The sequence below is a fragment of the Dama dama genome, chromosome 9, assembly GCF_033118175.1.
Source record: "Dama dama isolate Ldn47 chromosome 9, ASM3311817v1, whole genome shotgun sequence".
In the NCBI taxonomy this organism is placed as follows: Eukaryota; Metazoa; Chordata; class Mammalia; order Artiodactyla; family Cervidae; genus Dama; species Dama dama.
Window position 1 is genome coordinate 8,964,275 of NC_083689.1, and position 27,343 is coordinate 8,991,617.

Sequence of the window (27,343 nt, forward strand, 5' to 3'; positions counted from 1 at the left end):
CCTTGGCTTCATCTCTGCCCCTCACAATAGCTTTCAGCTAGTTGCTTCGCCTCTCTGGACCTCAGTTTCCCTGCTTATAGAATAGAGGCTGCAAACACTGGAGGGTAGCAGTAGAGAGGGTTAATACCAGAAAACAGAGGTGTTTTGTAGCTTAAGAGCATGGCTGGGCTGGGAGGATTTTCCTGATTAGCAATAATTTCTATTTTTACTACAGGCTGTTCCCACAACGCTGGGCTGGAGCTGCGATGGTATGGGCAAAGTCTCGACAAACAGAAGCACAGGGCTCCCCTTCAGACCTCCTCCAGCCGGAGTCCCTTAATTTGCTAGCCCTCCTGTGGGGAGGGACAACACAGGCCCGTGCACAGACCAGGTGACTGAGTGGGCTCCGGCCTCTGGGCGACCAGGGTGTCACCACTGCTTACTCATCAGCCAGAGAACTGCAGAGAGGAAAGACCAGAAAGGGGTTGCGGGAGGAGGTAACTCCTAACCTTAAGCCACTCTTGACTCAGTTTCCCCAAGTGTGAGCTGAGGGGAGCCGCTATGGGGCTCGCTTCGTTTCCAGCTATGCTGGAGGCTTGGCACGCAGCCGTCTCTCAAACAAGTGAATGAGAGGGCTGGAGGGCGGTCCTGACTGATTCCCCGCCCCACCAACCTCAGCCCAAGCCCCCGGTGACTCAGTTTCCTCGCCGATCCGGGTTCAGCAGCGCTGGGCGGGGCCTTGAACGCAGAGGCCAGCGCCGTCTGTTTACCTTGTGGCTGGACGCTGGGCAGGGCCGCGGTGGGCCGTCCCCCGGGCCGGCCGCGCCGCCGGGATAAATAGGCCGATCGGGCCTCGTGGGCGGCAGAGAGCGAGCCGCAGTCAAGCTCCCCGCCGGCGTCATGGTTCTCGCCGCCGCCCGCGTTCTCTTGCTCACGCTGGCTGCCCTCGGCGCATCAGGCCAGGGGCAGACGCCACTGGGTAAGCCTCTCTGCCCCCATGCCGTGCTTCTGACCCCCAGGACAGGACTCGCGGGAGGCCTGGGGTCGCGGCTCCTTGAGGCTCGGGGAAAGTTCCCCGGGGCGTGCCGGGTGGAGACAGCAGGCAGTGGGGCAGAAGCTCAAGAAATGGGGTGCGCGTCAGGGGTCCCTGCGGCGGCGGGGTGAGGAGTGGTGATGGGGGTCGCCGGTCCCCGACGCCCCACCAGCGCCCCCTGTCAGCGCAGGTGGGGACCTGGGCCCGCAGATGCTGCGCGAACTCCAGGAGACCAACGCGGCCCTGCAGGACGTACGGGACCTCCTGCGGCAGCAGGTGCCGGCCGGGGTTGGGGGGCTGGGGTGCAGGGGAGAAGACAGAAACTTGGAAGAGGGGAAGTGGGTCTCGGAGGCAGGGGAGGGTGGGGGAGTGGGAGGGGACTGGAGAAGTTGGTCCTAATGGAGGTGAAGAGGGGCCGGAGTTATGGAAAGGAAGGGGGTGAGGGGTCCCAGGGAGGCGGCGCTCTACGGGAGAGGGTACGGATCCGTGAGGGGAGAAGGAAATCCCAGGGAAGGAGGAAAAGGGGCTGGGAGAGTAGGGATCTGGGGGTAGGGAGTCTTGTGGGGAGAGGGTCCGCAATGGTGGTGCCATGGGGTGGGAGTCTGAGAGAGGGAGAGGGGAGACCGGCGGGGGAGAAGAAGGATGGAACCCCGCTGACCACACCCCATCTCCCTTGCACCAAAGGTCAAGGAGATTACGTTCCTGAAAAACACGGTGATGGAGTGTGACGCGTGCGGTGAGCGCAGTCGGGGCGGCGGAGACGGGGTGGCCGGGGAGCGAGAAGAGATGGGGAGACAGAAACAGATCCAGAGGTCAGAGGACAGACCGGGAGCAAAAGAGACAGAGAAGAAGACGGAGGCTGACAGAGGTGGAGAGATGGGATGAGAGATGGAGAGAGAGGAACAGAAAGGAGAGACAGAGACTGTGGGAGGGGGAGACCCCCCAAAGAGCCAGAAACCTTGCGAGAGATGCTGGGAGGTGGAGTCGCGCAAGGAGAAGCGAAAAAAAAAAAAAAAAAAACGGTCGGCCGCAGAGATCCAGAGACTGCAGAGACCTGGAGAGCAGAGCACTCAATACGGGGTCGGGTCGCGGAACAGGCAGGATCTTGCCTAGATGGGAGGCTCTGTCTCGATAGGCTCCACCCCTGGGCGTGGCTTTAACCACTCTCGCCCCACTCCCTGCAGGGATGCAACCCGCGCGCACCCCCAGACTGACCGTACGGCCGCTAAGCCAGTGTTCGCCCGGCTTCTGCTTCCCGGGAGTGGCTTGTACCGAGACAGCCAGCGGCGCGCGCTGCGGACCCTGCCCCGAAGGTTTCACGGGCAACGGCTCGCACTGCGCCGACGTCAACGAGGTGCGTCTGCCACCACCGCCCCGACGAACCCCCAGCGCTTGCCCCACAACTCCCCTCCGCCCCGCCCCGACGACCTCCTCGTCCGCTGGGGGTCCTCCGGGAGAGGACCCCCTCACCTCTGAGGGCGCACGTCCAGACGAGCTCCCCCCCGCCGGCGGACAGTCACCCCTACCACGCCCCTCTCCAGCTGGGACGCCCACCCTGACGACCTCCTCCGTAGCCAGTAACGTCCGCCCCGACGACTCCCCTACCGCCGGGAGTGGTCCCCCTCAACGACCCCACTCACCACCGCCCAGGGTCGCCGACCCCAGCGACCCTTCCACCACCGGGGCGCCCCCGCCCCGGCAACCTCCTCACCGACGCGCACGCACTCCCCGACGACCACTTCCCCCCTCCGCTGGGGACGCCCGCCCTCAAAATTTCTTCCCGCGTCCATGAGCATCCAGCCCACCGGGTCCCAGAGACAGCCCCGCTCCAGGCAGGCCCCTCTCCTCGCCTGGTCTTGCCCTTTCCCACGTCAAGGCAAAGCCGTGTGTGACCTCTGGGACAATAGCCTCTGCCCCACATGGCACCCCCTCCCTCCTATAGCTAGCTCATGGCCCGTGAACTTTACAAGTCCTAAGGCGCCTCTTTCGGGGAGGCCCAGCTCCTTGTCCTCTGATTCTCCCCGGCCCTTCCTCCTCCAGTGCACCGCCCATCCTTGCTTCCCTCGCGTCCGCTGCATCAATACCAGTCCGGGCTTCCGCTGCGAGGCTTGCCCACCGGGGTTCAGTGGCCCCACCCACGAGGGCGTGGGGCTGGCCTTTGCCAAGGCCAACAAACAGGTGAGGGTCGTCGGGGGTTGGAGAGCCAGGAGGAGCATTTCGGGGTGGGGGGCATTTTGTTAAGTAAACTCCAGCCTCGCAGCCTGCTTGGCTCCAGGGGCAACGGATGGGGACAGGAGTCTGGGGAAGAGGAAGTGAGGGGCTTCCCATCAGGGATGGTCGGGACTGGAGGCAAGATGTAGGGAAGAGGTAGGATTCAGAGGGATTCGCGAATTGGGTGGGACATCTGGGGTACCTGCCTGGGAACGTTGACCAGTGCGCTCCCTCCCACCCAGGTTTGTACGGACATTAACGAGTGTGAGACCGGGCAGCACAACTGCGTCCCCAACTCCGTATGCGTCAATACCGTGGTAAGGCCTGGGAGAAGGAGGGACAGAGAGACGGAGGGTGGGGCGGAAGTGTCAGGCGGCGGGGGCTGACCTCCTGTGGCCCGGGCTCAGGGCTCCTTCCAGTGCGGCCCGTGCCAGCCCGGCTTCGTGGGCGACCAGGCATCAGGCTGCCGTCGGCGGCCACAGCGCTTCTGCCCTGACGGCACTCCCAGCCCGTGCCACGAGAAGGCCGACTGCGTCCTGGAGCGTGATGGGTCGCGATCTTGCGTGGTGAGTGCGAGCGGGCCAGGAGTGGAACGGGATGAGGGTGCGGGCGTAGTAGGGCCACGCCAGAGCACCCACTTACTACCCCACCCGCAGTGCGCCGTCGGCTGGGCTGGCAATGGGCTCCTCTGCGGCCGCGACACAGACCTGGACGGCTTTCCGGACGAGAAGCTACGCTGCTCTGAGCGCCAGTGCAGAAAGGTGGGGGCGGTCTGGAGGGCGTGGCCTGGTAGGGGTGGGCGGGGCTACTGACCACGCCCCTAACGTCCGCCGCGCCCACCCCTAGGACAACTGCGTGACGGTGCCCAACTCAGGCCAGGAGGATGTGGACCGCGACGGCATCGGAGACGCCTGCGACCCGGACGCCGACGGGGACGGCGTCCTCAATGAGAAGGTGGGGCAAAAGTGGGGGCCTGGGCGAGACCGGGTGGGGGCGTGTCTCCGGGTGACGGGTGTGGCCTCAGAGGCTGATCTCGGGGGTCCCAAAGGACTGCGGGGGGTGTGCAGAGAAGGCGGGGCCTCGGAGCTGGACAGTCTGGGGAGTGACTTTTGACTCCCTAGGACTGCCTATCCCCTAACCGGCCTTCACCTCTAGGACAACTGCCCGCTCGTGCGGAACCCAGACCAGCGAAATACGGATGGCGACAAGTGGGGCGATGCGTGCGACAATTGTCGGTCCCAGAAGAACGACGACCAGAAGGACACAGATAAGGACGGCCGAGGAGACGCCTGCGACGACGACATAGACGGCGACCGTAAGTTCTGGGCAGGGGAGGAGAGGAGAGGGAAGGGCGGGCACCAAGGGATGGGGTTTGGCTGGAGGCTGGGCTCGGCCTCTTCTGGAAGCCGGAGCAGGTGAGCTCGCCTAGGGCGCCAGGGACCCTGCTCCGCGGGCAGAAATGCAAGCTGGGGGGCCGAGGGGAAGAGGGAAGACCTTTCGGAGGGGGTAAAGGGGGGCCCTGTGTTAGATGCTGCAGGGGGAAAGAGGACAGAGCCGTGAGCACGGGGACAGGGCCCCATGGAGGAGGTACCATTTTTACATCCGGGCAGAGACTCAAGGTGGTGCGCACACTGAGCCAGTCCCTTCACCGCTCCATTCATTTAGTCTCCAGGAGGCTGGGGACTGGGCACGAATACTTGGTTTAACTTTGTAGTTATTGGGAGCCAAAGGTGGAGCGGGGACTCTGTCCCAGGCTAACCCCAGGTCTGCACCTGCTCTGCTGAAGTCAGCCTGGCCCCGTCCCCATCTGGGGATCTGGTTCTGTTCCCTGGCTTCTCTCAGGGATCCGCAATCCGGTGGACAACTGCCCCAGGGTGCCCAACTCAGATCAGAAGGACACCGATGGGGACGGTGTAGGAGATGCCTGTGACAACTGTCCTCAGAAGAGCAACGCAGACCAGGTGAGTGTAGGCCAGACTCCAGCTGGGTCAGGCCCCCAGGGTGAGTCCCAGGCTGGTTGACAAGACTCCAGCCCAGTCTGAACAATTTGGGGGGTGTTGCTTGGGCTCAGGAAGATCTTGGCTCTGGAACTGGGGGTGGCGGAGAGGCTTCTGAATTCTTCTGCCCTGATTATGAACGTCTGTATCCTCCTCCTCCTCTGGCCCCCAGAGTGATGTGGACCACGACTTCGTGGGCGATGCTTGTGACAGCGACCAAGACCAGTAAGCAGGCCATCTGGGGCTGAGGTGGGGACCCAGGATGGGCAGCGCCTGACCCGGCTTTCTGGGGTCTCATTGTCCCTGCTCCACCCACTCTAGGGATGGGGATGGGCACCAGGACTCGAGGGACAACTGCCCCACAGTGCCCAACAGTGCCCAGCAAGACTCAGACCAGGATGGCCAGGGTGACGCCTGCGACGACGATGATGACAACGATGGGATCCCCGACAGTAGGGACAACTGCCGTCTGGTGCCCAACCCGGGCCAGGAAGACGTGGACCGTAAGGCCGGATGCAGGGCCTGTGGTGGGGATGGCGCCAGGGTTGGGGTGGGCATGGTGGGGCAGTGGCACTTGTGAGCCGAGCTGGAGGCGTGGCGTGGGCAGGGCCAGTAGCTTGTATGGGCATGGCCAGGCCTCGGGCGGGGCCTGGAGCTCATTCTACCATTGTGGGGGGGCCTCCCACCTCCTCTCAGGGGACGGCGTGGGCGACGCGTGCCAGGGCGACTTTGATGCGGACAAGGTGGTAGACAAGATCGATGTGTGTCCGGAGAACGCTGAGGTCACCCTCACCGACTTCCGGGCCTTCCAGACAGTCGTGCTGGACCCTGAGGGCGACGCGCAGATAGACCCTAACTGGGTGGTGCTCAACCAGGTGGGGGCAAGGACTAGGCGGGACTTGGGGGGAGCCCAGGACCACCACAGCGAGTCCTAAACTGGGGGCGGGGAACCGAGTCCTCCTGGCCTGACACCCTCTTCCTTTGAACGTCACCAGGGTATGGAGATCGTGCAGACGATGAACAGTGACCCCGGCCTGGCTGTGGGTGAGACGCGGGGAGGGGCCAAGCCTTGCAGGGCTGCTCGGGGGGCGGGGCCGGAGGAGCGGCGGGACAGGGGCGGGCCTGGACTCAGGAAAGGCGGAGCCAGGTTAGGTGGTCTGGATTCTGGGCTTGGGCGTTCTGTACTCCGAAGGGGCAGATCCGTTCGGGGACGGATTCGGATCCCGGTAGGACAGGGGCTAGTGTGCCTTCCTCTCCCCAGGTTACACGGCCTTCAACGGCGTGGATTTCGAAGGCACGTTCCACGTGAACACTGCCACGGATGACGACTACGCTGGTTTCATCTTTGGCTACCAGGACAGCTCCAGCTTCTATGTGGTCATGTGGAAACAGATGGAGCAGACGTACTGGCAGGCGAACCCCTTCCGTGCGGTGGCAGAACCCGGCATCCAGCTCAAGGTGCTGGCCACTTCCCGAACTCTTGGTTTCAGCGCCTTCTCTGAGGCCCCGACCCTTCCACAGATCCACAAGCCTTACAGTCCCTGGCATTATCCTAAGGCCCTCAAAGTCCTTCTACTGAAATCCTCCCAGGTCCTCCCCCAGGATCCCCTAGTCTTGCCGTGGGCACCCAAACCCTCTCACAGAGCCCTAAACTATCTCTCAGGTTCCAAATCCTCCTGCAGGCTCCCTAGAATAGAATAGATGTGCTCAGTCGCGTCCGACTCTTTGCAACCCCATGGACTGTAGCCTGCCAGGCTCCTCTGTCCATAGGATTCTCCAGGCAAGAATACTGGAGTGGGGTGCCATGCCCTCGATCTTCCAGACCCAGAGATGGAACCCGCATCTCTTGCATCTCCTCTATTGCAGGCGTGTTCTTTACCACTAGCGCCACCCGGACCCCAGTATTTCACTGAAACCCTAAAATTCCCTAAGTCCTCTATACTGTAGTTTATCCTACCGATCACTGCTGCCCCCATAACCTACCTGCAAACCTCCATGTGGCCCTCAAGGCTTCCTTGGGAGTCTCCCATCCAGGCATACCAGGGACACCCACCGCTCCTCTATGACTCAAAGCTCCGTGCCTGTCTGGGGGCCCTGGTGGCCTGTATGGTCCCTGACCCCTCTCCCCTCTTCCTGGATGTGATAGGCTGTGAAGTCCTCCACAGGCCCTGGGGAGCAGCTTCGGAACGCACTGTGGCACACGGGGGACACAGCGTCACAGGTGCGGCTGCTGTGGAAGGATCCCCGGAACGTGGGCTGGAAGGACAAGACATCCTACCGCTGGTTCCTGCAGCACCGGCCCCAAGTGGGCTACATCAGGTGGGGACCCGCCCTCCGCCAAGGGGCCCCGAGTCCCTGCTCGTACCTGGCTCTTGTGGGAGGGGGTTGCTTCTGGGGGCCTTGGTCCCCTTACCTGTAAAATGGGAATAATATAGGCAGAAATAACTGTTTGGCCCGGTGGCTATGATACCGCTCCGAGGACGTGGGGAGGGTTCAGGTCTTGCAGAGAGCTGCTCAGTGGGCGGGCCCAGAGGGGAAGCGGGACAGGGGCAGGCCTGGACTCAGGAAGGGTGGGGCCCGGTTGGGTGGCCTGGACCCAGGCAGGGCTGGGGGGTTCTGAACGCTGCATATACATAGCAGAAGGTGGGGTCTCACCCACTCCCCGTTTCTCAGTTCCCACTCTGCGCTGCCAGGAAGTCCAGGCGCTAGGATTAGCATCTACTGTATGCTCGCCCTGCACATCCATCCTCACACAGGGGAACTGAGGCTCAGATCAGGAGGCCCCTCTGCCCTGAGTGTGGCCCAGGCAGGGAGATACAGTCCCCTCTCCTAGACAAGAGAAGCTAGTTCACTGGGCAGGGTGCTGACGCTCTGAGAGGGGAGGGCCTGGCCTAGGGCCCCGAGTCATGGTCCCCTCCTCCCCCGCAGAGTGCGATTCTACGAGGGCCCCGAGCTGGTGGCGGACAGCAACGTGGTCCTGGATACGACCATGAGGGGTGGTCGTTTGGGGGTCTTCTGCTTCTCCCAGGAGAACATCATCTGGGCCAACTTGCGCTACCGCTGCAACGGTAAGAGAACCCCCATCAGGGAAGGTGGGGAGTCTGCACCCCCCACCCTCACCCGCCTCTCACCTGCTCACCCTCTCTCTACAGACACCATCCCCGAGGACTACGAGGCCCAGAGGCTGCTGCAGGCCTAGGGATGGGGTCGGGGACCCGCCACTGGATGACAGCCACCCTCGCGGCTGCCCTCCCCATGGGAGGTCATCAGCACCAGGCCCCAGGAGGCAGTCAGCCTGGGGGGGAAGGAGAGGGGCTCAGGGACGACAAAATAAAGTGTGTCTGTGTGGCGGAGGGGCTGGCTGTGGTCTCTGCTTCGGGGAGATGGTAGGGTCGAGTCTCTGAGGGGAGGCTGGCCCAAAGACCCCAAACTCAGGCAGTGGGGGTGGGGACTGCCGCTGACTCCCCGCTGACTGGCTGGGGCCCTAGCAACCTGACTGGGGGTGTCAGGCCTTGATTTGCAGGCCCCAGGCCTGCTGCTTCGTCCCCTCCATGCCCCTGGAGCATCTGGGCTGGGATCCTGTGTGTGTGTGTGTGTGTGTGTGAGGGGCTCAGGCCTGGGTGTCCATGTTCACGTGTGTGTGGTCTCTGGGCGGCTCCCACCTGGAGCATCTGCAAAACCGACATCTCATCCTTGAGGCAGGAGAAGAGGGGAGGAAAAAAAGGGAGGAGGCAGAGACGAAAACTGAATTTTTATTACGTTTCATTACAAAGGATGCAAAGGTACAAAGACGATAGCGTCCACGCCAGAAAGGATGGGCAGGGGCTGGCCAAGTGCGCCCTGAGCGCCCGCCCCCGCCTGCTGTGGGCCCCCACGCGTGCAGCCCACGGGACATCTACAGCACAATGTACATGCTGGGGGAGGGGGCAGAGCCAGCCTGGGGAGAGGGACACAGGTGGGACAGGGCCGGGACTGGAGGGTTTGCATATATCAGTGGCACTGCCCAGCTCCTGGAAGGGGAAGGGCAGTTTCCTGTGGAGGGCGTGGCAGGGTCAGCGGACCGCAGCCGCCAAAGCCCTCCCTCCCGAAGTCCGGTGGCAAGTGCCACAGCTGTGTCCCCTTGTCCCCAGCTGGCAGGAGGTCAGAAATGACAGGCTGGGCATCGACTGCCCCCAGATCCCACAACCCTATGAGAGGAGGGCAACCCCCGTGTCTGGCTCCTGGGGACAGGGTGCTGGGTGCTGGTCAGTTGGGTAGAAGGTGGGGGGAGCTGCCTGCAATCAGCTCCTAACATCTAGCCCCTGCCTCCTACCCTGCCTGGGACGAGCCTGGGACCCAGAGACCATGGGCCTGAGCTCCTAAGGACAAGAAGGAACTGACGCCTGGGTCGCAAGAGTCTTGCCCACCCCCTGGCGCCTTCAGAGGTACCCCAGTGCCCAGGCCTGGGGGTGCAGGTCACCCTGCCTCCGCTGGGGGAGAATTCCTGTCTGTGCCAGGCGCCTGTGGCACAACAATGGTTACGAGAGGTGCGTGAGCCCCACCAGCCAGGACCCCCAAAAGCTGAAGGAAACCAAAAAGAGCTGGCTCAGGCCAAACTGACGAAGGAACATCACAGGGACCCCTGTCATACACTGAGAGACCCCCTGGGGGGGCCCAGGGTCCACTGAGAGCAGAACAGGGCAGAAACAGACCAGGCTGCCCACTCACCCCAGGCAGGCCTCCCAGGGTAGGGGAGGCACCCAGCCCCCCCCCCCCCAGCTCTTCAGGTGGTGTGGTGGGGGTGCAGGCTCCGGCGGCCACAGCCCCCTCACCTGGAGCATCACGCCCAAGAGCACCAGGTACCGTTGACCTGGCACCTCTGTGCCCTAACCCCACGCAGAGGGTACCCCGAGGCCTCTGACCACAGCTCCCTCAGAACCCAGGGAGGGTGGGGGAGTGCTCCCGTTTTGTCATGACTGGGGTGGGGGCAGGGGAGGTGGAGGGTCTCTCAACCCCACCAGGCCTCACCACGCCCAGCCTGCACCCTGGGGTGGGGACGCCTTCTTTGGACATGCAGGAAAGTCAGAATCCGGAGTCGGGATAGGAGGTTGGCAGCATGTCTGGTTATGAACTAGCTCAGGGTCAGCCCAGGTGTGGCAATCTGGGGCGAAGTGTAGCATCCCAGGAGAACTCAGCCCCCGGAGGTCTCCGGGTCTACAGAAGCCCCTCAGGAGCACTGATCTCAGGGACTCTTCAGGCCCCAGCTGCTGGACAGAGGGCGCCATCCCCGCTGCCTGAGCCCCGCCCAGCCCCGCCACGGGCCTCACACCTACCCCCATCTCCCGTGACCAGGCCGCAGCCAGTCAGCAGCCGGCACACAGCCCCTACACTGGACAGCTACCCTGGCAGGATGGACAGACGACACGGGACCTCTCATCCTCCATGCAAGGGTCTCACCAGCATCTGATGGACAGACAAATGGGCAGCCATCCTAGCCCACCCCTATGTGACACATGGGCTTCATGACGGGCCCACTTGGCCAGCCATCCTCCTCGGAGGTCGGCCGCCTGAAGCAATCAGGCCCAACACACCTAGGATGTCAAAACTCTCCTGGCTCAGCCCTCAAAATCCATAAGTAGGTAACAGCACATAAAAGCCAGCCAAGCACCCAGAGCCGGGCTCCCAGCCCCTGTGCACGCCCACCAGGCAGGCAGGTTGCCCTACGACCAGTGGGGAGGCTGGAGGTTAGCACAGAGGCGGTGTTAGGGAAAGAGCCATGAACACACCCCCCTGCCCCTGCCTTCCGGCCCCGCAGGCCTGCTCCCAGGGAGCTCTGTGGACCGCAGCGGGGGTGGGGGCTGGACCCAATGCAGTCAGGGTCCCTTCTGCTGTGCGTCTGTCCCTAGCAAGGAGCCTGGCCAGCTTCTGGGTACTACTGGCTGTGGGTCCCCAAATTTTGCTGAAGGATATACCTGCCCCCTGAGTTTTCCACTGAGGGTCTCAGGGCCCTCTACCCCAAGGGGCTGGCCCCCACCCTTCTTGCTCAGGAGAGTGCTGGCGGGAGCAAGGTGAGCTGGGAAAGTGGAGAGGGTGCTGCGATCTACCCCAGCAGCGCTGCCGTCCCCCCTCTGGTAATGGCACACATCCTCACGGGCACCTGTGACAGGGGTGTGGCCCAGAGACCCACCTTCTCCTCCCCCAAGTCCATCCTGGGCACTGCAGGGGGTGAAGCTGAAGGGCAGGGGTTGGGGGGCAGGGATATAAACTCTCCTCTCTGGGGAACACAGAAAGAGGCTCATCCCAGGTCTCATCCTCATGGTGGGGACACACTCCCCACCCTGGGGGCTCAGAGGACAGGGGGCAAACCGAGGCATGGCGCGCGCTCCCGAGGAACAGATGAGGGGAGCTCAGCCGCAGCGAGTGAGGACGCGGTGGCGGGTCTATGTACACGACGCAGGGGGCCCCGGCTCACCCCTCACGGCGCAGCTCGCCTGAAATCACAGTATTTTCACATCACAAGTCAAAGGGCTGATTCCCCTAAGCTGTCCTGTTTCTAAAAGTCTTGGCAATTCAAGAATACTTAGTAGAGAAGTGATATTTAAGAAAAAACCCAAATCCCCTGTTGTAGACCCCCCTCCCCACAAAGGCCTGCCTGGCGCTAGGAGGGGGCAGTGGATGCCTTTGAGGATGCCTGGCCACTGGTTTTTGGCTGGGTCCCCTCCCCAGGAAAGCTCTGCACCCACGCCCCTTGTGGGCCGAGGCTGCCGTGTTAATACAAAGTCACCTGTGCTCCTGGCCAAGGGATGCTAGAAACGGGCCACGGGGCTGGACACCCCTCCTTCCCTGCCCACCTGCACCAAGAACCCAGTGCTGGGCCGATGGGAAGTGCGGGCTGACGGGGTTCCCTCACGGGGTCCCCAGTGCCTTGTTTGAAAGTTGCATCCAGGAAGGTTGTTTGTAATTTTATTAAGGCCATTTTTTTTTAAAAGTTCTACATACAAGTCTAATGGTAATCAAACCCTTCTATGTACATGTAGTTCTTCTTAAAAAAACAAAACAAAACAAAACCAGTCCCCATTCTTTGCCCCCAGCCTCCGCCACGCAAAGAGGACAGGCCCCTGACCCCGATGGACTGACACTGTGTCCCCCAGCCAGACAACAGCCGTGGGGGCCAAGTGACAGGACAGGGGGCTTCCCGTGGGCGTGGCCACTTGGCTAGGTGCTAACAGCCCAGCTGGGGGACGAGAGAGGGACGGCCACGAGGCGGGCGCTCCGGAGACCCTGATGGAGGTGGAAACGCAGCGGGCGGGAGCGGCCAGCCCGGCTGGCAGGCAGAGGAACAAGTAAGAACTCAAGATGCGGTGTCGGAGGGAACGAAATAGAGGTTCCGGCTCCAGAGCAAAACAATGCGAAACCAGCCCTGCTGCCCGCTCGCAGGGCCTGGAGGGCAGACGGACGGCCTCTGGGGCACCAGTGAGCCTGACAGATGGTCACCTGGGCCTCCTGAGGCACTTGAGAAGCACCTGGAAACCATCCTCTGAAACGCACACCGCTCTCTGCCTCCAAAGCCAGCCCTGCCGGGAGGGGCCACCAAAGAGATGGCAGGAGAGAATGAATGTTGGCTGGTTCTCGGGGCGGGCTTGCCGGGGACAGGCTCGTCTCTGGGGCGCCTCAGAGCAGAGGGGCCGCAGCTGCCGCCAGCCACGGGGTCTGGGGTGGACCCACCCTGAGGACTGGCTGGCACCTTCAGGAGACCCTTGATGCAAGCCGGGGCTCCTCCTCGGAAGTCGGTTACGGGACCGGAGGGGAGGCACTTCCGGCCACTGATGCCAGCTTTCACCCGAGTGTCCGCCCAGGCCAGCCTAACCTCCCGTCCTTCTGGTTTGTGATAACGGAGCAAAGCTAAAAAGACAGGAGATGCAGCTCAGACCTGGGCAGGCAGCAGGCTGCTTCCAGTTAGCTCACAAGTATATAAGGTTGGATTTCTAGAGTAAAAAAAAAAAAAAACATGCTCTCAGGCAAGCGTTGGCTTGAAGGAGTCAGTTACTCATCCACAACCAAAATGTAAATACAAACTGAAAGAAACAAACGAAAAGAAACACAACAAAAAATGCCCTGGCCACCCCCTCCCCACCCCATTCTTTAAATAATAGTTAACAGTGACCACAGTACAAAGAAAGAAAGATGAAACAAGTTGCAAACCCCCCCTAGAAATATCTGCCTCCACGTGCGTCCCCGACAGGCTGGGGTGGGGGTGTCACAGCACAGGTGGCCGCAGAGGGGCCTGGCCGGAGGGTGGGGGGTGGGCGGGCGAGGCAGGGACCCTGGAGGAGACTTAGCTGCTTCCCATGCTGTTCACATGTTCACATCCCACCTCCGTGCGATGGATGCTAGCCTTCTGTGTGTGCACAGAAATATAAAAGACAGCAGTCCAAATAGTGTTTATTTCGCTTCACGTCCGCCCCCCTCTCTCTGGCACTTTCTCCCTTTGGCAGGGTGGGGCTGGCTCGCTACCTAACCAAGGGCTGGGGGCACGGGCAGGTGGGGGGACCAGGGACAAAGGAAGGCAGTGAGAGCTGGACAACAGTCGCAAGATGCACCTCAGCCCACCACCGTCGCGGAGCGTGGTGCCCACCGAGGCTGGCAGCCCTGCCCAGCACGCTTCCCGCAGCTTACAGGGGATGAGACAGCAGGGAGGATCCGCGGGGGCGACGACGCGCAGCCTCACGCGGGAGGTGGACGACCGGGGGGCGGGCGGGGGGGCGCTTGGCGGCATTGCAAGCTCAGAATCACAAGCTCGGCCGTTTGCAAGGGACGGAGCGCCGCTGTCCCCAGGCTCGGGGCGATGCCGTCGGGACCACTGGCCGGCGGGGTGACAGAGCCGGGGGCTGGGCGGCCATGTGCCGCGCGACCCGCTCACAGACGGTCCATCCGGAAGGTGTCCTCGGTGGCCGGGTCGGCCAGGACCATATCTGGGTCATTGAGCATGTGCAGTCCATCCAGGGTCAGGGGGTCAATCTTGAGTTCGTCCAGGGGGAACTGGTTGTCAGAGTCGAAGCTGACATCACCGACCCCGGCCAGCGTGCTGGTCAGTTCTTTAGAGAGGCTGGGAGGGGACTCTCCTGTCACTGGGGTGGGGGGTACACACAAAAGGCTCAGCTTCGCCCCAGCCCCCGGCACCCCCACAACCCTGTCGATGCTCAGGCTGCACCAGGAAGCTCACCTGAGCGGTCTGTGCCGCAAAGGACATTTGCAGTGTCTGGGGACAGTTTTAGTTGTCACTGTTGGAGGAAATGCTACTGGTGTCGGGGTGGAGGCCAGGGATGCTGTGATGCTGCTCTGCACCCCACAGTACACAGGATGGTGCCCACCCATGTGTTGGGGTGCCAAGGCCAGGAAGCCCTGGGATGAGGTTTGCGACACAAACTTCAGCGTCACCTGAAGGGAGCAGGGGGCCTCCCCGACTCTGCCGGGCAGTCCGCCTGCGTGCATTAGGGGACTTGGCTGTGGGCGGGAGGGAAGCCCAAGTTTCCCCGCAGAGACCCAGGTTCAAACCTGGGCTCCTGTGAGATCAGGGACCTCCGTTTCCCAGTCTGGGAAATGGACATGTAAGTTCTGGTCTTTCTGAGCTACTGCACAATCACAGAGGCCTGATCTTTCTCACACAACCTCCAAGGCCAAGACTTCTGCACTCAAGAGTATCTCCTGCAGACCCTGGGGGCAGGCAGGTGGCCCTGGGTCTAGTCCAGGCTGTGGGGGGCTCTGGAGAGAGAACCCTCCCATCCTAGAGATGCCAGTGGGACTGCAGAAAGGATCTCATCCTCAACCCCATGACAGCCCTGGCTTATGAGGAAACTGCTTCTTCTTTGATAATACCTAGAACCTTTAGGGGCATGACAAGGGGTGGGGAGAGAAGACTGGAAGGTCTGAGCATGGCTAGGTGAAAATGTGTGTGTGTGTGTGTGTGTGTGTGTGTGCATGTGTGTGTGTGAATGTTCAGCTAATGGGGTTCACCTGCCCGGGCAAGGGGGGGACGGGCGAGATGAGTGACTGGTTCTATCCTGTTCACACTCTGAGCCCAGGACACTGGACACCTAGTCCGGGGTTCAGTATGTGTACCCCCAGCCTGTACCCTGTAAGCCCAGCAGTGAGCCAAGGTGGGGGTTCTGGCCTCCGTGGGTCTGCACCAAGGCAGGGATTCCACCTCCCCCGAGGCTCCCGCGGGGACACTGACGCCGAGACCCGCACCGAGCACGCCCTGACGGCAGCCTCACCTGTGAGGATGATGTTGGGGATGCTGCTGTGGCTGGGGTAGCCGAGCTGCTGCGTGTCCTGCAGGTTCCCGTGGCTGCCCGTCAGGCCCATCATGGCCGCCTGGGAGTAGTTGAGCGTCGAACCTGGGCTGTAGAGGCTGCTGGAGCTGATGGCGTTCTCCATCATGTTGAACTGCTCCAGCTGGAGAGGAAGCATGTGGGTGTGAGCCGGCTCCCCCAACACTGGCCGCCCTGGGACCCTGCCCGTGGGTTGCTGGCCGGCCTGCCTGCGACCGCCAGCACCTCCCGCCCTCTGGGACGCCCGGCACACCCAAGCTTGGGGCTGCCAAGCATGAGTCCCCCTGCCTCGGGGTCGCCCCGTCTCTGCACCTGCCTGGGCTGGCCAGCGCACGGCCCCATCCGAGTGCGTGGAGATGGATGGATGGATGGTTGGTGATGTGAGTGAACAGCTCTGGTGGCAGTCCACCCTTCCCAGGCCCACGCCCCCTCCACCCCGGGGTCCAGGCAAAGCCAGTGCAACCTCCCGGCAAACCCACGTGCACGGCCCACACCAGGGCCCTGCGGTGACGGCCACTGCCCGTCCCTGCCAGCGTCCACCACCTGCCCTTCCTCCCCCGCTGTGGGCGGGGTGCAGACGCGGGTCCGGGCCGGGCAGTGGGCGGGCCTGGCGAGCGTCTGCGGCGTGCGCCCGCTCACCTGGTGGGACAGAGCATTGGCCTGCCTGGCTGCCATCTGCTGCTCATAGAATGAATCCCCAAACACGCCGCCCAGGGTGGAGGAGTGCTGCAGACAGAAGAGAGGCCCGCTGTCATCAGGGCTCCCGACCAGGCAGGGGTGAGGCTGGCGTGGGGGGCGGGGGTGCGCCCGGACCCTCCCCCAGGACCTCACCGCTGGCCTGGACTGGGAGCCAGGGGAGGCCTCTGCAACTTCCTGGAAGATGCTCGGAATGTGAGACGCTGACCCCGTCCATCTCAGGGCTCCTGGGAAAGCCCATGCCCCCTGCGATGGAGGGGTGCACTCCTAACCTCAGGACGATTGCTCCTTTCCACCACCTGATCCTGGGGGGCCTTTGCACCCCAACTTCCCTCAAAGTGCCATCCATCTCCTCTCCGTGAGCCCCAGTATAGGTGAGCCCATTTTCGTCAGATGGAAGACAAGGGGCCACAGGGGCCAGGAACCCCATGTGACGGCTCAGAGGAAAGTGTGTGATTGGGGCAGGGCTGGGGGTCTCTGGATGTCCAGGATGCGATGTGCACCTTGTCAGGCATGGGAGACAGGGGACATGAGGCAGGCCACACACACGGGCAGGAAGGCTTCACAGAGGAGGACGAGACAGATACACAGAAGGCCCTGCCCCACCGGCCGCCAGGGCTGAGAGGGCAGAAAGCCCCACTCCGGTTTGCCCAGCGCCAGGTGGGGCAGGGGCAGGCTGCTGGGAAAGGAGCAGGGGGCCGGGGATGCTCAGAGGCAGCTGAGATGCCAAGAAAAGGGGCAGGGAGCTCCTGCCCACTCCTGTGATGCTGCCAGCGAGATGGCAGGACGGGGTCTGGGGGGTGCAGAAGGGAGCAGAGACAGAGCTGGGTGTGTGGCCAGCTCACAGCACAGGCAACGACCTGGGGAAGCAAGGCCCCAGCCCAGTGTGCGTCCAGGTCAGAGTCTTCACAGACCACAGACCCTGGACCTCCTCCCTTGGAGCGCCCTGTTCTAGAAAGGTCCCCGTGTTCTCCGACAACTGCCAAAGCTGAGCTCTCAGGCCTCCACCACAAAGAAGAGTTGGTCACAAAACCACCAGCCACTCTAAGTGTTTAGTGGACTGACCACAGAAAAGGGACAGTTGGCCACTTGGAAGGTGGAAAGGCTCCTGGGGATGGACAGGCCATTAAAACACCAAGGAAGAGTTTAAAGCATTGAAGGAATAAGGAGGGAGAAAAGCTAGTATGGCAAAAAGGCCACATGTGCCCTAAAAATCGCCAGCTTCAGGTTTGGAAAAGGGGGCGGTGAGGCTGAAGGAGGCAGATGACAACCTGGGCAGAGGCCAGGGGCACGTCTCTCCGGGGCATCTGACCCTGTGCCCATGGCCTTGGCCCCAGCGCCCACACAGGGGACCCCAGCTTCTCTTGTAAAGCTGCCATGAGCGTTTGCCAGAAAGGTCTGCTCAGATGGAAGAAGGGAGGGAACAGAAAGGGCCCAATCCCAGCTGCCTCAGGTCCCAGAGAGGCAGCTAGACAGATAAGACATCCACCCAAGGGCAGGTGTGGCAAGCTGGCTGCCTCGTGCCTCCAGGGGAGATGCTGGCTGGGCCGGGAGGGCAGGGGGCAACCCAGGCCCAGGGGGCTGATGAACGCGTTCTCTGAGATCCAGCTTCAGTGGGAAACCCCGTCTGCCTTCTGCCATGGTTTGCCCTCAAGCAGAGCCCCTAACTGGGGCTGAAGGGCCTCCCAGGGCCGTCTTCACATCTGAGTGAGCAGCTTCTTCCCTTGCCGGTGCATAATGGATGGACAAACGGACACATAGACACGGGCATGATGAGACAGCAACACGCTCTGCGCTCAGGATGGACCGCGCTGTTCCAGGCAGGCCTCTCCCGAGAGAGATCCGCCTCCCTGTGACCTTCCTGTGCCGCCTCACGTATGAGAAGGGCCGTTACTCAGAGACCAGCCCAGGCAGGCTGCCCGCCTGGAGCAGCGTCTCGCATCCCCACAGCCCTCCAGCATCACGCAGAGCCCACAGGACGGACGGGGAGCGCAGACACCAGGCTGACCCTCGGCGCGCCCTGAGCTCACCGCGCCTTTCCTGTCTTCTGCAGGGCCCAGGGGGAGTCCCAGCCCCTGGCTGCCGTGGGAGGTGGAGTGAGAAGCTGTCTATGTCAGTGAGTCTCGGGAACAGGCTCAGGTCCCCCTGAGGGGAAGGTCACTGTCCTGACACGCAGGGCCTGGCGCAGGGTGCGCTGCGAGCCTGTGAGACGGGGAAGCGGGACACGTCCCACACGGCCCTGCCTGAAGGAACACTCCTGCTCCACCCGGGAAGGAAAGTCCTGGCTGAGGATGGGACGTCAGGGTCTGGGGCGCTGCAGTGACTCCTGAAGTCTCTCGACTTGGTGATGATCTTGGGAATGGGGTGGCAGGGTCCTGGGGAGGCTTCACTGCTATGGCAAGAAGTTTTGGGCCCAGATGTCAGCTTTTAGGGAACCCCTTCTCTGATGGAAGGTTCTGGACAGAATGCAGCCAAAGGGGGAGCAGCAGCAAGGGGGATTCTGAGGAGCCTGCAAAGGGTGTGTGTGCATGTGTGAGACTGGGGGCCTGTGTGTGTGCGTGTCAGGGAACGTGTGTGTGTGTGTGTGTGTGTGTGCATGTGTGAGACTGGGGGCCTGTGTGTGTGTGTGCGAGCGATCAGGGACCTGTGTGTGTGTGTGTGCATGTGTGAGACTGGGGACCTGTGTGTCAGGGAACCTGTGTGTGTTTGTGTGTGAGCGATCGGGGACCTGTATGTGTGTGTGCATGTGTGAGACTGGGGGCCTATGCTGTGCGTGTGTCAGGGAACCTGTGTGTGTGTATGCATGTGTGAGACTGGGGGCCTGTGTATGTGTGTGTGTCAGGGAACCTGTGTGTGTGTGTGAGTGAGTGATCGGGGACCTCTGTGTGTGTGTGTGCATGTGTGAGACTGGGGGCCTGTGTGAGTGTCAGGGAACCTCTGTGTGTGTGTGTGTGTGTGTGTGTGTGTGTGAGTGAGTGATCGGGGACCTCTGTGTGTGTGTGCATGTGTTACAGACCAGGAACCTATGCTGTGTGTGTGTGTGTGTGTATGTGTGATTGGGGACATGTGTGTGTGTGTGTGTGAGCCACTGGGCACCTGTGCGTGTGCATGTGTGAAACTGGGGACCTGTGTGTGTGTGTGTCAGGGAACATGTGTGTGTGTAAGCGATCAGGCACCTGTGTGTGTGTGTGCATGTGTGAGACTGGGGGCCTGTGTGTGTGTGTGTGTGTGTGTGTATGAGGGAACCTGTGTGTGTGCGTGTGTGTGTGTGAGTGATCGGGGACCTCTGTGTGTGTGTGTGTGTGCATGTGTCACAGACCAGGAACCTGTGTGTGTCAGGGAACGTGTGTGTGTGTGTGTGTGTCAGGGAACCTCTGTGTGTGTGTGTGTGTGTGTGTGAGCGATCGGGGACCTGTGTGTGTGTGTGCATGTGTGAGACTGGGGGCCTGTGTGTGTGTGTGTGTGTGTGTGTGAGGGAACCTGTGTGTGTGCGTGTGTGTGTGTGAGCGATCGGGGACCTCTGTGTGTGTGTGTGCATGTGTCACAGACCAGGAACCTGTGTGTGTCAGGGAACGTGTGTGTGTGTGTGTGTGTGTGTCAGGGAACCTCTGTGTGTGTGTGTGTGTGTGTGTGTGAGCGATCGGGGACCTGTGTGTGTGTGTGCATGTGTGAGACTGGGGGCCTGTGTGTGTGTGTGTGTGTGTGTGATTGGGGACCTGTGTGTGTGTTTGTGTGTGTGAGCGATCGGGGACTTATGTGTGTGTGTGCATGTGTCACAGACCAGGAACCTGTGCTGTGTGTGTGTGATTGGGGACGTGTGTGTGTGTGTGAGCGATCGGGGACCTCTGTGTGTGTGCATGTGTCACAGATCAGGAATCTGTGCTGTGTGTGTGTGTGTGTGTGTGTGTGTGTGTGTGTGATTGGGGACGTGTGTGTGTGTGTGAGCGATCGGGGACCTCTGTGTGTGTGCATGTGTCACAGATCAGGAATCTGTGCTGTGTGTGTGTGTGTGTGTGTGTGTGTGTGTGATTGGGGACGTGTGTGTGTGTGTGAGCGATCGGGGACCTCTGTGTGTGTGCATGTGTCACAGATCAGGAATCTGTGCTGTGTGTGTGTGTGTGTGTGTGTGTGTGTGTGTGTGTGATTGGGGACGTGTGTGTGTGTGTGAGCGATCGGGGACCTCTGTGTGTGTGCATGTGTCACAGATCAGGAATCTGTGCTGTGTGTGTGTGTGTGTGTGTGTGTGTGTGTGTGTGATTGGGGACGTGTGTGTGTGTGTGAGCGATCGGGGACCTCTGTGTGTGTGCATGTGTCACAGATCAGGAATCTGTGCTGTGTGTGTGTGTGTGTGTGTGTGTGTGTGTGTGTGATTGGGGACGTGTGTGTGTGTGTGAGCGATCGGGGACCTCTGTGTGTGTGCATGTGTCACAGATCAGGAATCTGTGCTGTGTGTGTGTGTGTGTGTGTGTGTGTGTGTGTGTGATTGGGGACGTGTGTGTGTGTGTGAGCGATCGGGGACCTCTGTGTGTGTGCATGTGTCACAGATCAGGAATCTGTGCTGTGTGTGTGTGTGTGTGTGTGTGTGTGTGTGTGATTGGGGACGTGTGTGTGTGTGTGAGCGATCGGGGACCTCTGTGTGTGTGCATGTGTCACAGATCAGGAATCTGTGCTGTGTGTGTGTGTGTGTGTGTGTGTGTGTGTGTGTGTGATTGGGGACGTGTGTGTGTGTGTGAGCGATCGGGGACCTCTGTGTGTGTGCATGTGTCACAGATCAGGAATCTGTGCTGTGTGTGTGTGTGTGTGATTGGGGACGTGTGTGTGTGTGTGTGAGCGATCGGGGACCTCTGTGTGTGTGCATGTGTCACAGATCAGGAATCTGTGATGTGTGTGTGTGTGTGTGTGTGTGTGTGTGTGTGATTGGGCACCTCTGTGTGTGTGTGTGTGTCAGGAAACGTCTGTGTGTGTGTGTGTGTGTCAGGGATCGGGAACCTGTGCTGTGTGTGTGTCTGTGTGCGCGTGTCAGGGAACCTCTGTGTGTGCATGTGTGTGTCAGGGGCCAGGGTCCTCTGCGCTGCCTCGTATGAAGGGAAACCTGAATCTGACAGACACGCTCTAGCCCTGCCTGCTGTTGAGGGTGAGCCTCGGGCTCCTCATCCCTGCGAAGAGGGCAAGGACCTCGGACGGGCTGCCAGGCCACTCAAAGAAGCTTCCCAGGCTGGAGGCCTGGAGGTGAGGGACACACCTTCACAAGGGGTGGAGGGGGCTGAGCAGAGCCCCCGCACAGGCTGGCTGTCACTCAGCTGTTCCCCAAAGTGCGGGAGCACCCCTTTACCTCCAGAAGCCTGGAAGCACGAGGTCTCGGGGGCAGACATGGGCAGGGATGGAGCACAGGCTGCTGGAAGCCTGCTCCGAGCCGCCCGCTGGAGTGAAGCTGGCACCGACGTCACTGGCGTGAATGGGGAGCCTGCCACCCTGAGCTGGGGCTCAGCGCGGGCTGCAGAGGTGCTGTGGGAACGTGCAGGCTCCGGGGGGAGGGCGCCTTCTCCTTGGCCACCGCGTAGGGTGGCTGCACGCGCCCGTCCCCGCCCCGATGGAGTGGACGAGATGGGGTGGAGTGAGACAGGAGGACCCGCGCGCAGGGGCCACGCCGGGGGGGCACCAGCCAGGCTGGAGTGGGGCGGGGGAGGGGGGCGGCGTCCCTTACTTGCGGGGAGCTCCCGGGGGAGAAGCCTTGATTGGAGACGGGCGAGGTGGGAGACTGGTTGGCGGGGGAGCCGGCGCTAGTGCGGTACTGCTGCAGAGCCGGGGCCTGCGACAACAGACAGGTCAGGACGCTCGCAGGGCCCTGGGCCTGGCCCAGCCGCCTGGCGAGGCCCCCACCCCTCAGGTAAGCAGAACACCTGGGCATCTGCAGGAGGGCACCTGAGCCCTGGGCCGTACAGGGGCCCAGCCTCCAAACCCAACTCTGGGAGGGCTAGGAGCACGTGGTTATAGAGTCCAGAACCCAGCCTTGCAGAGATGCCCTGGGGGACTACGGAAGGGCCAGCCTCTGCTCAGCGGGTTGAGAGCACTCACACGAAAGCACACCAGTACCCACACGCACGCACAGCTGCGCACACACCCACACACACGCTCGGGCAGGGAAGGCCCTGGGCGAGTCAGAGGCCTCGAGTGATGGCAGGGTTGGGTGCAGAGTGGGGGTCCTGGTGCCCGGCGGTCACCATCACCCATGTTGCTTGGGACTGGCCCTCTGGGTGATGCTGTCCACAGACTTCCAAAGGGCAGTCACCTCTTCACTTGAATGACAAAGCGTCTTGGCGTCTCACCAGACCCCTGGGGGCCAAGATCCGCTGGGCCAGGATCTGAATTAGTCCCTGCTCTGGTCCTGCCCAGGGAAACCCTGCTGTGTGTCTCTCGGCAAGCTGCCTGACCTCTCTGAGCCTGCCGTTTAACGAGACCCAGCTGGCGGGCTCAGGGCCCCCTAAGTGCTATGTCTCCTTCATTTCCTCAGCGGCCCCGGAAGTTTGGAATGGGGGCTGGGCCCAGATGGGGCAGGGGGCTCACGGAGCAGGGTTTGAGTGTCAGAGACACAGCATGGTCGCTTGGCAGTGACCAGTTCAGGTTGTCTCGGGGTTGGGAAGATGAAGTTGACCGGGGGACATTCTCCCGTGAAGTGGCTGTGCAGAAGCTCACAGAGGAGGCCCCTGGAGCCCTAGCCCGGAGAGCGCCAGCTCCCACGGGGGTGGTGGGTGGATTACCCACCACGGGGCCCCCAGCCGAGCGCGTGGCTGGGATACCCCGTGCCTCCAGGTCCCTCCAGCTCCACCGCAAGGTGCTGCCACTGCTGGGTGCCCCTGGCAGCTCACCGTCAGGGCCGCCCCCATAACTGCTCTGTTTCTGCCAAAGGCAAGGTTTGGGTGCAGTCCTGTCCCGGGGACCCCTGAGGTCTGCCCTCTGAGAGATCAGCGTGGCTTGGAGGTGTGGTCTCCCCCTCTTGGGGCACCTGCCGGCCCTGTCCAGCCCAGGAGGGCTCGTTTTTTACAAAACACATGGTGTTCTGATGACATGTACCCTGGGGCTGGTGGCCACGGGCCAAGTGAGCAGGGAGGGCTGGCTGGGCCCTCAGCATGCGTCCGTTTCTCTGAATGAGGCCAAAGGTAGCTGTGACCACTCCCTTCCCACCAGGGCAACCTGGATGAAAGTCTGAACAGACAGGAAGGTTTGGAGGTGAAGGGGTCAACCCCCCCAAAACTAGCATTTGTTACCCTGAGCCTGTCCAAGGCAAGGGGGTCCTATGGGCTGAGCTGCAGGCCCTGGACCCAGGGCACTGTGTTGTAAGAACCACAGAACTGGTTTCACCCCTTCTATTCCTCCCAGGTCATCTCCATCACTCTGGCTCCTAGAAGTCCATTCCCCAGCCCCTGAGAGCTCTGGGTGCTCCCTGCCTCCGAGGAAGCCTTGGGTGGGAAGGGCTGAGGGGGGCATTCAGGCCCACGGGAGAGGGACACAGGGTGGCCCATGCTGCGTGAAGTTTGGGGCACCTGACCCTGCTCATGAATCAGTCTCCCCATCTCTGTGAGGAGGACAAACTTGGCTTGAGGATTTCAGGCAGAATTCCCCATTGAGCCCCTGGCCCCAGACAGTGTTTGCCTCTGCTCCGACCCCTGGCCAAGCTGGCCTCAAAGTAGAGCCTGGAGGTGGCTGCAGATAAAGCCAGGAGCCCTGATGCTCCCCCCAGCCCCCAGGTTCCTCCTGCACAAGCCCCACCCACCCCCACCCCCCACCCAAGCCAGGCCCCTTCCCGCCTTACCGAGGCAATGTCGATCCCCATCGGTGGCTGGCCCGCGTTCTCTGGGGGGGACTGGGGGAGAGAGGACGGTACCGTGACCGCGAGCGGGGGCAGCTGGGGCCCCCGTGTCAGGCTGGCGCTCGGCATCAGGGAGCCGCCCTGGGGGAGGCCGACAGGCACCTGTGGGGGCTGCGGGGGCGGCTGCTGCTGGGAGGCCGGCGGCGGGGGCGGCGGGGGCTGAGGCTGGGGCGGCGGCGGCTGCTGAGAGCCCGCCTGGGTGAAGAAGGCGTAGGGCAGCTGCTGCTCCAGAGACAGGGCGTCCATGGCCACGGCCTGCAGGGGGAGGGCGTCAGGCAGGAGGCACGTTCAGAGGTGGGAACCCCCACGGCCCGTGGCAGCGAAGTGATGGACAAACCAAAGGGTGTCCCGACCCTGGACTGGGGCAGCAAAGGCTGAGCGGGCAGGCGTCCCCCAAGGCCCACGGAGGACGGGGCTGCAGCTCGGTGGGCCTGCCCGCAGCGAGTTTTTCTCCTCCCATGCCAATAGGGGGCACCACTTTCCACATCTGCAGACTTAGAATCCTCTCCTCTTCGGCCCTTTGAGCTGGAACTTCCCTGCTATAGGCAGGCATGGGGCATACACTCTGGGAACTCAGTGGGGAGCCAGCACCTAGCCCCTGTGGAGTCCTGTAAGGGGAAGGAACCCCCTCTTGCCACCTGCAGCCAAGGGGAAGCTGGAGATGGTATGGGTTAGGGAGGCACTGGCGTGGTCACTGGGCAATGACCAGCTCTGGGCTCTCTTAGAGTTGGAAAGAGGAAAACAACCAGAGGGAAGTTTTCAATACTCATCCATCGACCCGGACAGTTCCTCAGGCAGGCAAGGGTTCCTACCTTCCGAGGGAGACTGGAAGTGTCTGGGAACTACAGAATATAAACACTAAGAAGAAAGCCTGGCCTCTCATTAGCCGGTAGGCAGTTTGTGAACAGAGAGGCGTTTTCAAAAGAAGGCCGGCCTCAGGGGTGGGGCGTGGTGGGGAAGGGAGATGAGGCCAGGGTCCCCCAGATGGAGAGACCAAAGACGGTGCCATCAGGAACCATCCATGGCTCCGGCTCCTAATCTGAACTGGAGAAGAGGCAGAGACCTGGTGAGGGAACAGGGCTCAGGCCAGGCATCGGAAGATGTATTAGCAGAGCCATTGTTAAATTTCATCATAAGTGGATAAGACCATCAAGGTTATGTTAAAAAAAAAAAAAAACATTATCTACTAGGGACTGAAAAACAGTCAACACGGACAAATTCCTCAGAACGCACAAACTACCAAAACGGACCCAAGAATCTGGAAAAGTCTGAGGAGTTGGTATCTAGGGAGAAGTCAGATCAGGTACCATAAACTTTCTAATGCAGATCCGTCAAGGCTGCGGCACCTACACTGAGTTCTACCAAACATTGCAAGAAGTAATAGCAATGCTTATCAAACTCTTCAAAAAAACAGAAGAGGAGAGAATACTTCCTAACGTACTCCAGGAGCCTGGACTAAGTAAAAAAGATTAGATCCCAACTGCGGAAATCAAAAACAAAAGGGGGAATGAACTTTACAGAAAGTAAAAGGATTATGAAAGAGAGGGTTTCCCTGATAGCTCAGTTGGTAAAGAATCCAACTGCAATGCAGGAGACTCCGGTTCGATTCCTGCAACGGGAAGATCAGCTGGAAAAGGGATAGGCTACCCACTCCAGTATTCTGGCCTGAAGAATTCCATGGACTGTATAGTCCCATGGGGTCACAGAGTCAGACACGACTGACCGACTTTCACACACACTGCCTACAAACAGGCTTCCCAGGTGGTGCTAGTAAGTAAAGAATCCGCCTGCCACTGCAGGAGACCCAAGAGATGAGGGTGCAATCCCTGGGTCAGGAAGATCCCCTAGAGAAGGGAAATGGCAACCCACTCCAGTATTCTTCTCTGGAGAATCCCACAGAGGAGCCTGGTGGGCTGCAGTACATGGGGTCACAAGGAGTCAGACACGACTGAGTGACTTAACACAGACACTGCCTATGAACAGCTGTTTGCTGGCATGGGGGACAATCTTGATGAAATGGACCAATTCCTAGACACAATCTACCAAAGAAGCAGATGAAGGAAACCTGGTGAAGTTTTCTTTTCTTTTCTTTTTAACCTCCCTCATTTTCTTTTTTTAAACAGAAAAAGACTCTCTAAATGCTGTATTTTGAGTCGGGAAATGCCAATGAGATCCTAAAGAAGAGACTGGCATAGTTAAGAATGGCCAGTCACACAGGCACAATCTATCAGCTGAGATGGACACAGGGGACTCCAGGCCACTTGATTTCTGCATTCCCCATGTCTTTGAAAATTTGACCACACAAAAAAAGAAAAAATGTTTAGCGTTCTGCTCACTGGAAGGAGCATAAGGCCTCCCAGAGAGGCACAGTCGGGCCCACCTCCCCTGCCCCACTGGGCCCTCGCACCTGAGTGATGGGCGACAACGGGGACAGGGTGGGCGACACCTGCTGGGCCTGCTGCCTCCTTGCCTCTGTGCTCAGCGACAGTGGGCTGACGCCGGCCGGCCGGTGCTGCGGTGAGGAGCCAGGGGTGCTCATCCCTGAAAGGGAGGGAGGGTGGGTGTGATGCCAGCCACCAGCATCGGGGCAGGAGGCACTCACACACGAAGGGTCACTGCTGAGTACAGTCCATTCATTCAGATAGGTACCAGTAGGCACATCCTGATCGCCAAACCCAGGACGCCCCCTCTGAGGCCCCAATACCCTGACCTGAGGGTCCCCCAGCACTGCAGGGCCTCCCACCTCCAGTGCCGGCCAACGTGTTCCCCCGTGAGCCTGCCAACCACCCAGGAGGGGCGTGTCCCATAGGCCCAGCCAATCAGCACTTCCCCACCTCTGGGCTACCACATGATTGGCTCCCAGATGGACACACGACCAGGCTGGCCAATGAGATCCTGCCCAGGGGCTTTTGATGGAATTCCAGGAAGGGAGGTTCAGAGTTGCGTGAGGGGTAACCACAAGGGAGCTGAGGAGCAGAAACAGCACCTGAGCCTCAGAGGCAGCCATGCTGGCACTTCCTGGCTTCAGGAGACAGAGTCCCCTCCCTTTTCTTTCTGCCTAAAATAGCTTGCGTTTGATTAGGTCCAAAACCAAGTCGGTCTTGTCTGACGCTGCAGTTTCTTCCCGAACCTCATCGTTCTCCTCACCCTCATCCCTCCCCAGGACTGCTCCTTTGGCTAGATCTCCTCTTGGCCCCTCAGGACACATCCACAACCTTCTCCCCCACCTCCCATGCATCTGCCACACTGC

At 61.1% G+C, this 27,343-nt stretch overlaps 2 protein-coding genes across 7 annotated transcripts in view; one reads left to right on the forward strand and one right to left on the reverse strand.

Annotated features, from left to right (window-relative positions):
- Window positions 1-858: 858 nt before the first annotated feature.
- On the forward strand, window positions 859-8,495 carry COMP (cartilage oligomeric matrix protein). The gene is made up of 19 exons (XM_061149168.1): window positions 859-958; window positions 1,203-1,288; window positions 1,697-1,748; window positions 2,197-2,366; window positions 3,053-3,190; window positions 3,466-3,540; window positions 3,631-3,789; window positions 3,880-3,984; window positions 4,070-4,177; window positions 4,379-4,538; window positions 5,066-5,184; window positions 5,393-5,445; window positions 5,542-5,723; window positions 5,917-6,095; window positions 6,216-6,264; window positions 6,482-6,678; window positions 7,367-7,539; window positions 8,149-8,288; window positions 8,373-8,495. Exons 1-19 carry the CDS (start codon window positions 880-882, stop codon window positions 8,417-8,419), a joined length of 2,271 nt encoding a protein of 756 aa, XP_061005151.1. The 5' UTR covers window positions 859-879; the 3' UTR covers window positions 8,420-8,495.
- Window positions 8,496-8,952: 457 nt separating this feature from the next.
- The window catches only part of CRTC1 (CREB regulated transcription coactivator 1), an 87,194-nt gene continuing 68,803 nt past the window's right edge, over window positions 8,953-27,343 (reverse strand). For 2 of the 6 annotated variants that reach the window (XM_061149787.1, XM_061149786.1), the window contains 6 exons: window positions 26,501-26,634; window positions 24,037-24,348; window positions 21,931-22,035; window positions 16,170-16,256; window positions 15,474-15,654; window positions 8,953-14,327 (listed from right to left, as the gene is read on the reverse strand). In XM_061149787.1, coding sequence (XP_061005770.1) covers window positions 14,116-14,327; window positions 15,474-15,654; window positions 16,170-16,256; window positions 21,931-22,035; window positions 24,037-24,348; window positions 26,501-26,634 — 1,031 coding nt within the window. In that variant the 3' untranslated portion in view covers window positions 8,953-14,115. Of the gene's footprint in view, window positions 14,328-15,473; window positions 15,655-16,169; window positions 16,257-16,361; window positions 16,473-21,930; window positions 22,036-24,036; window positions 24,349-26,500; window positions 26,635-27,343 lie in introns of all 6 variants that reach the window. The other 4 variants (XM_061149784.1, XM_061149788.1, XM_061149789.1 and 1 more) reach the window with 4 other exon arrangements.

What these genes read in the sequence shown, in the direction of transcription:
- COMP (XM_061149168.1), top strand. Translation starts at nt 880, where the DNA reads ATGGTTCTCGCCGCCGCCCGCGTTCTCTTGCTCACGCTGGCTGCCCTC. An exon ending in CCGTATGCGTCAATACCGTG is followed by an intron (nt 3,541 to 3,630) that starts GTAAGGCCTGGG and finishes GCCCGGGCTCAG; the next exon opens with GGCTCCTTCCAGTGCGGCCC. An exon ending in ACTGGGTGGTGCTCAACCAG is followed by an intron (nt 6,096 to 6,215) that starts GTGGGGGCAAGG and finishes GAACGTCACCAG; the next exon opens with GGTATGGAGATCGTGCAGAC.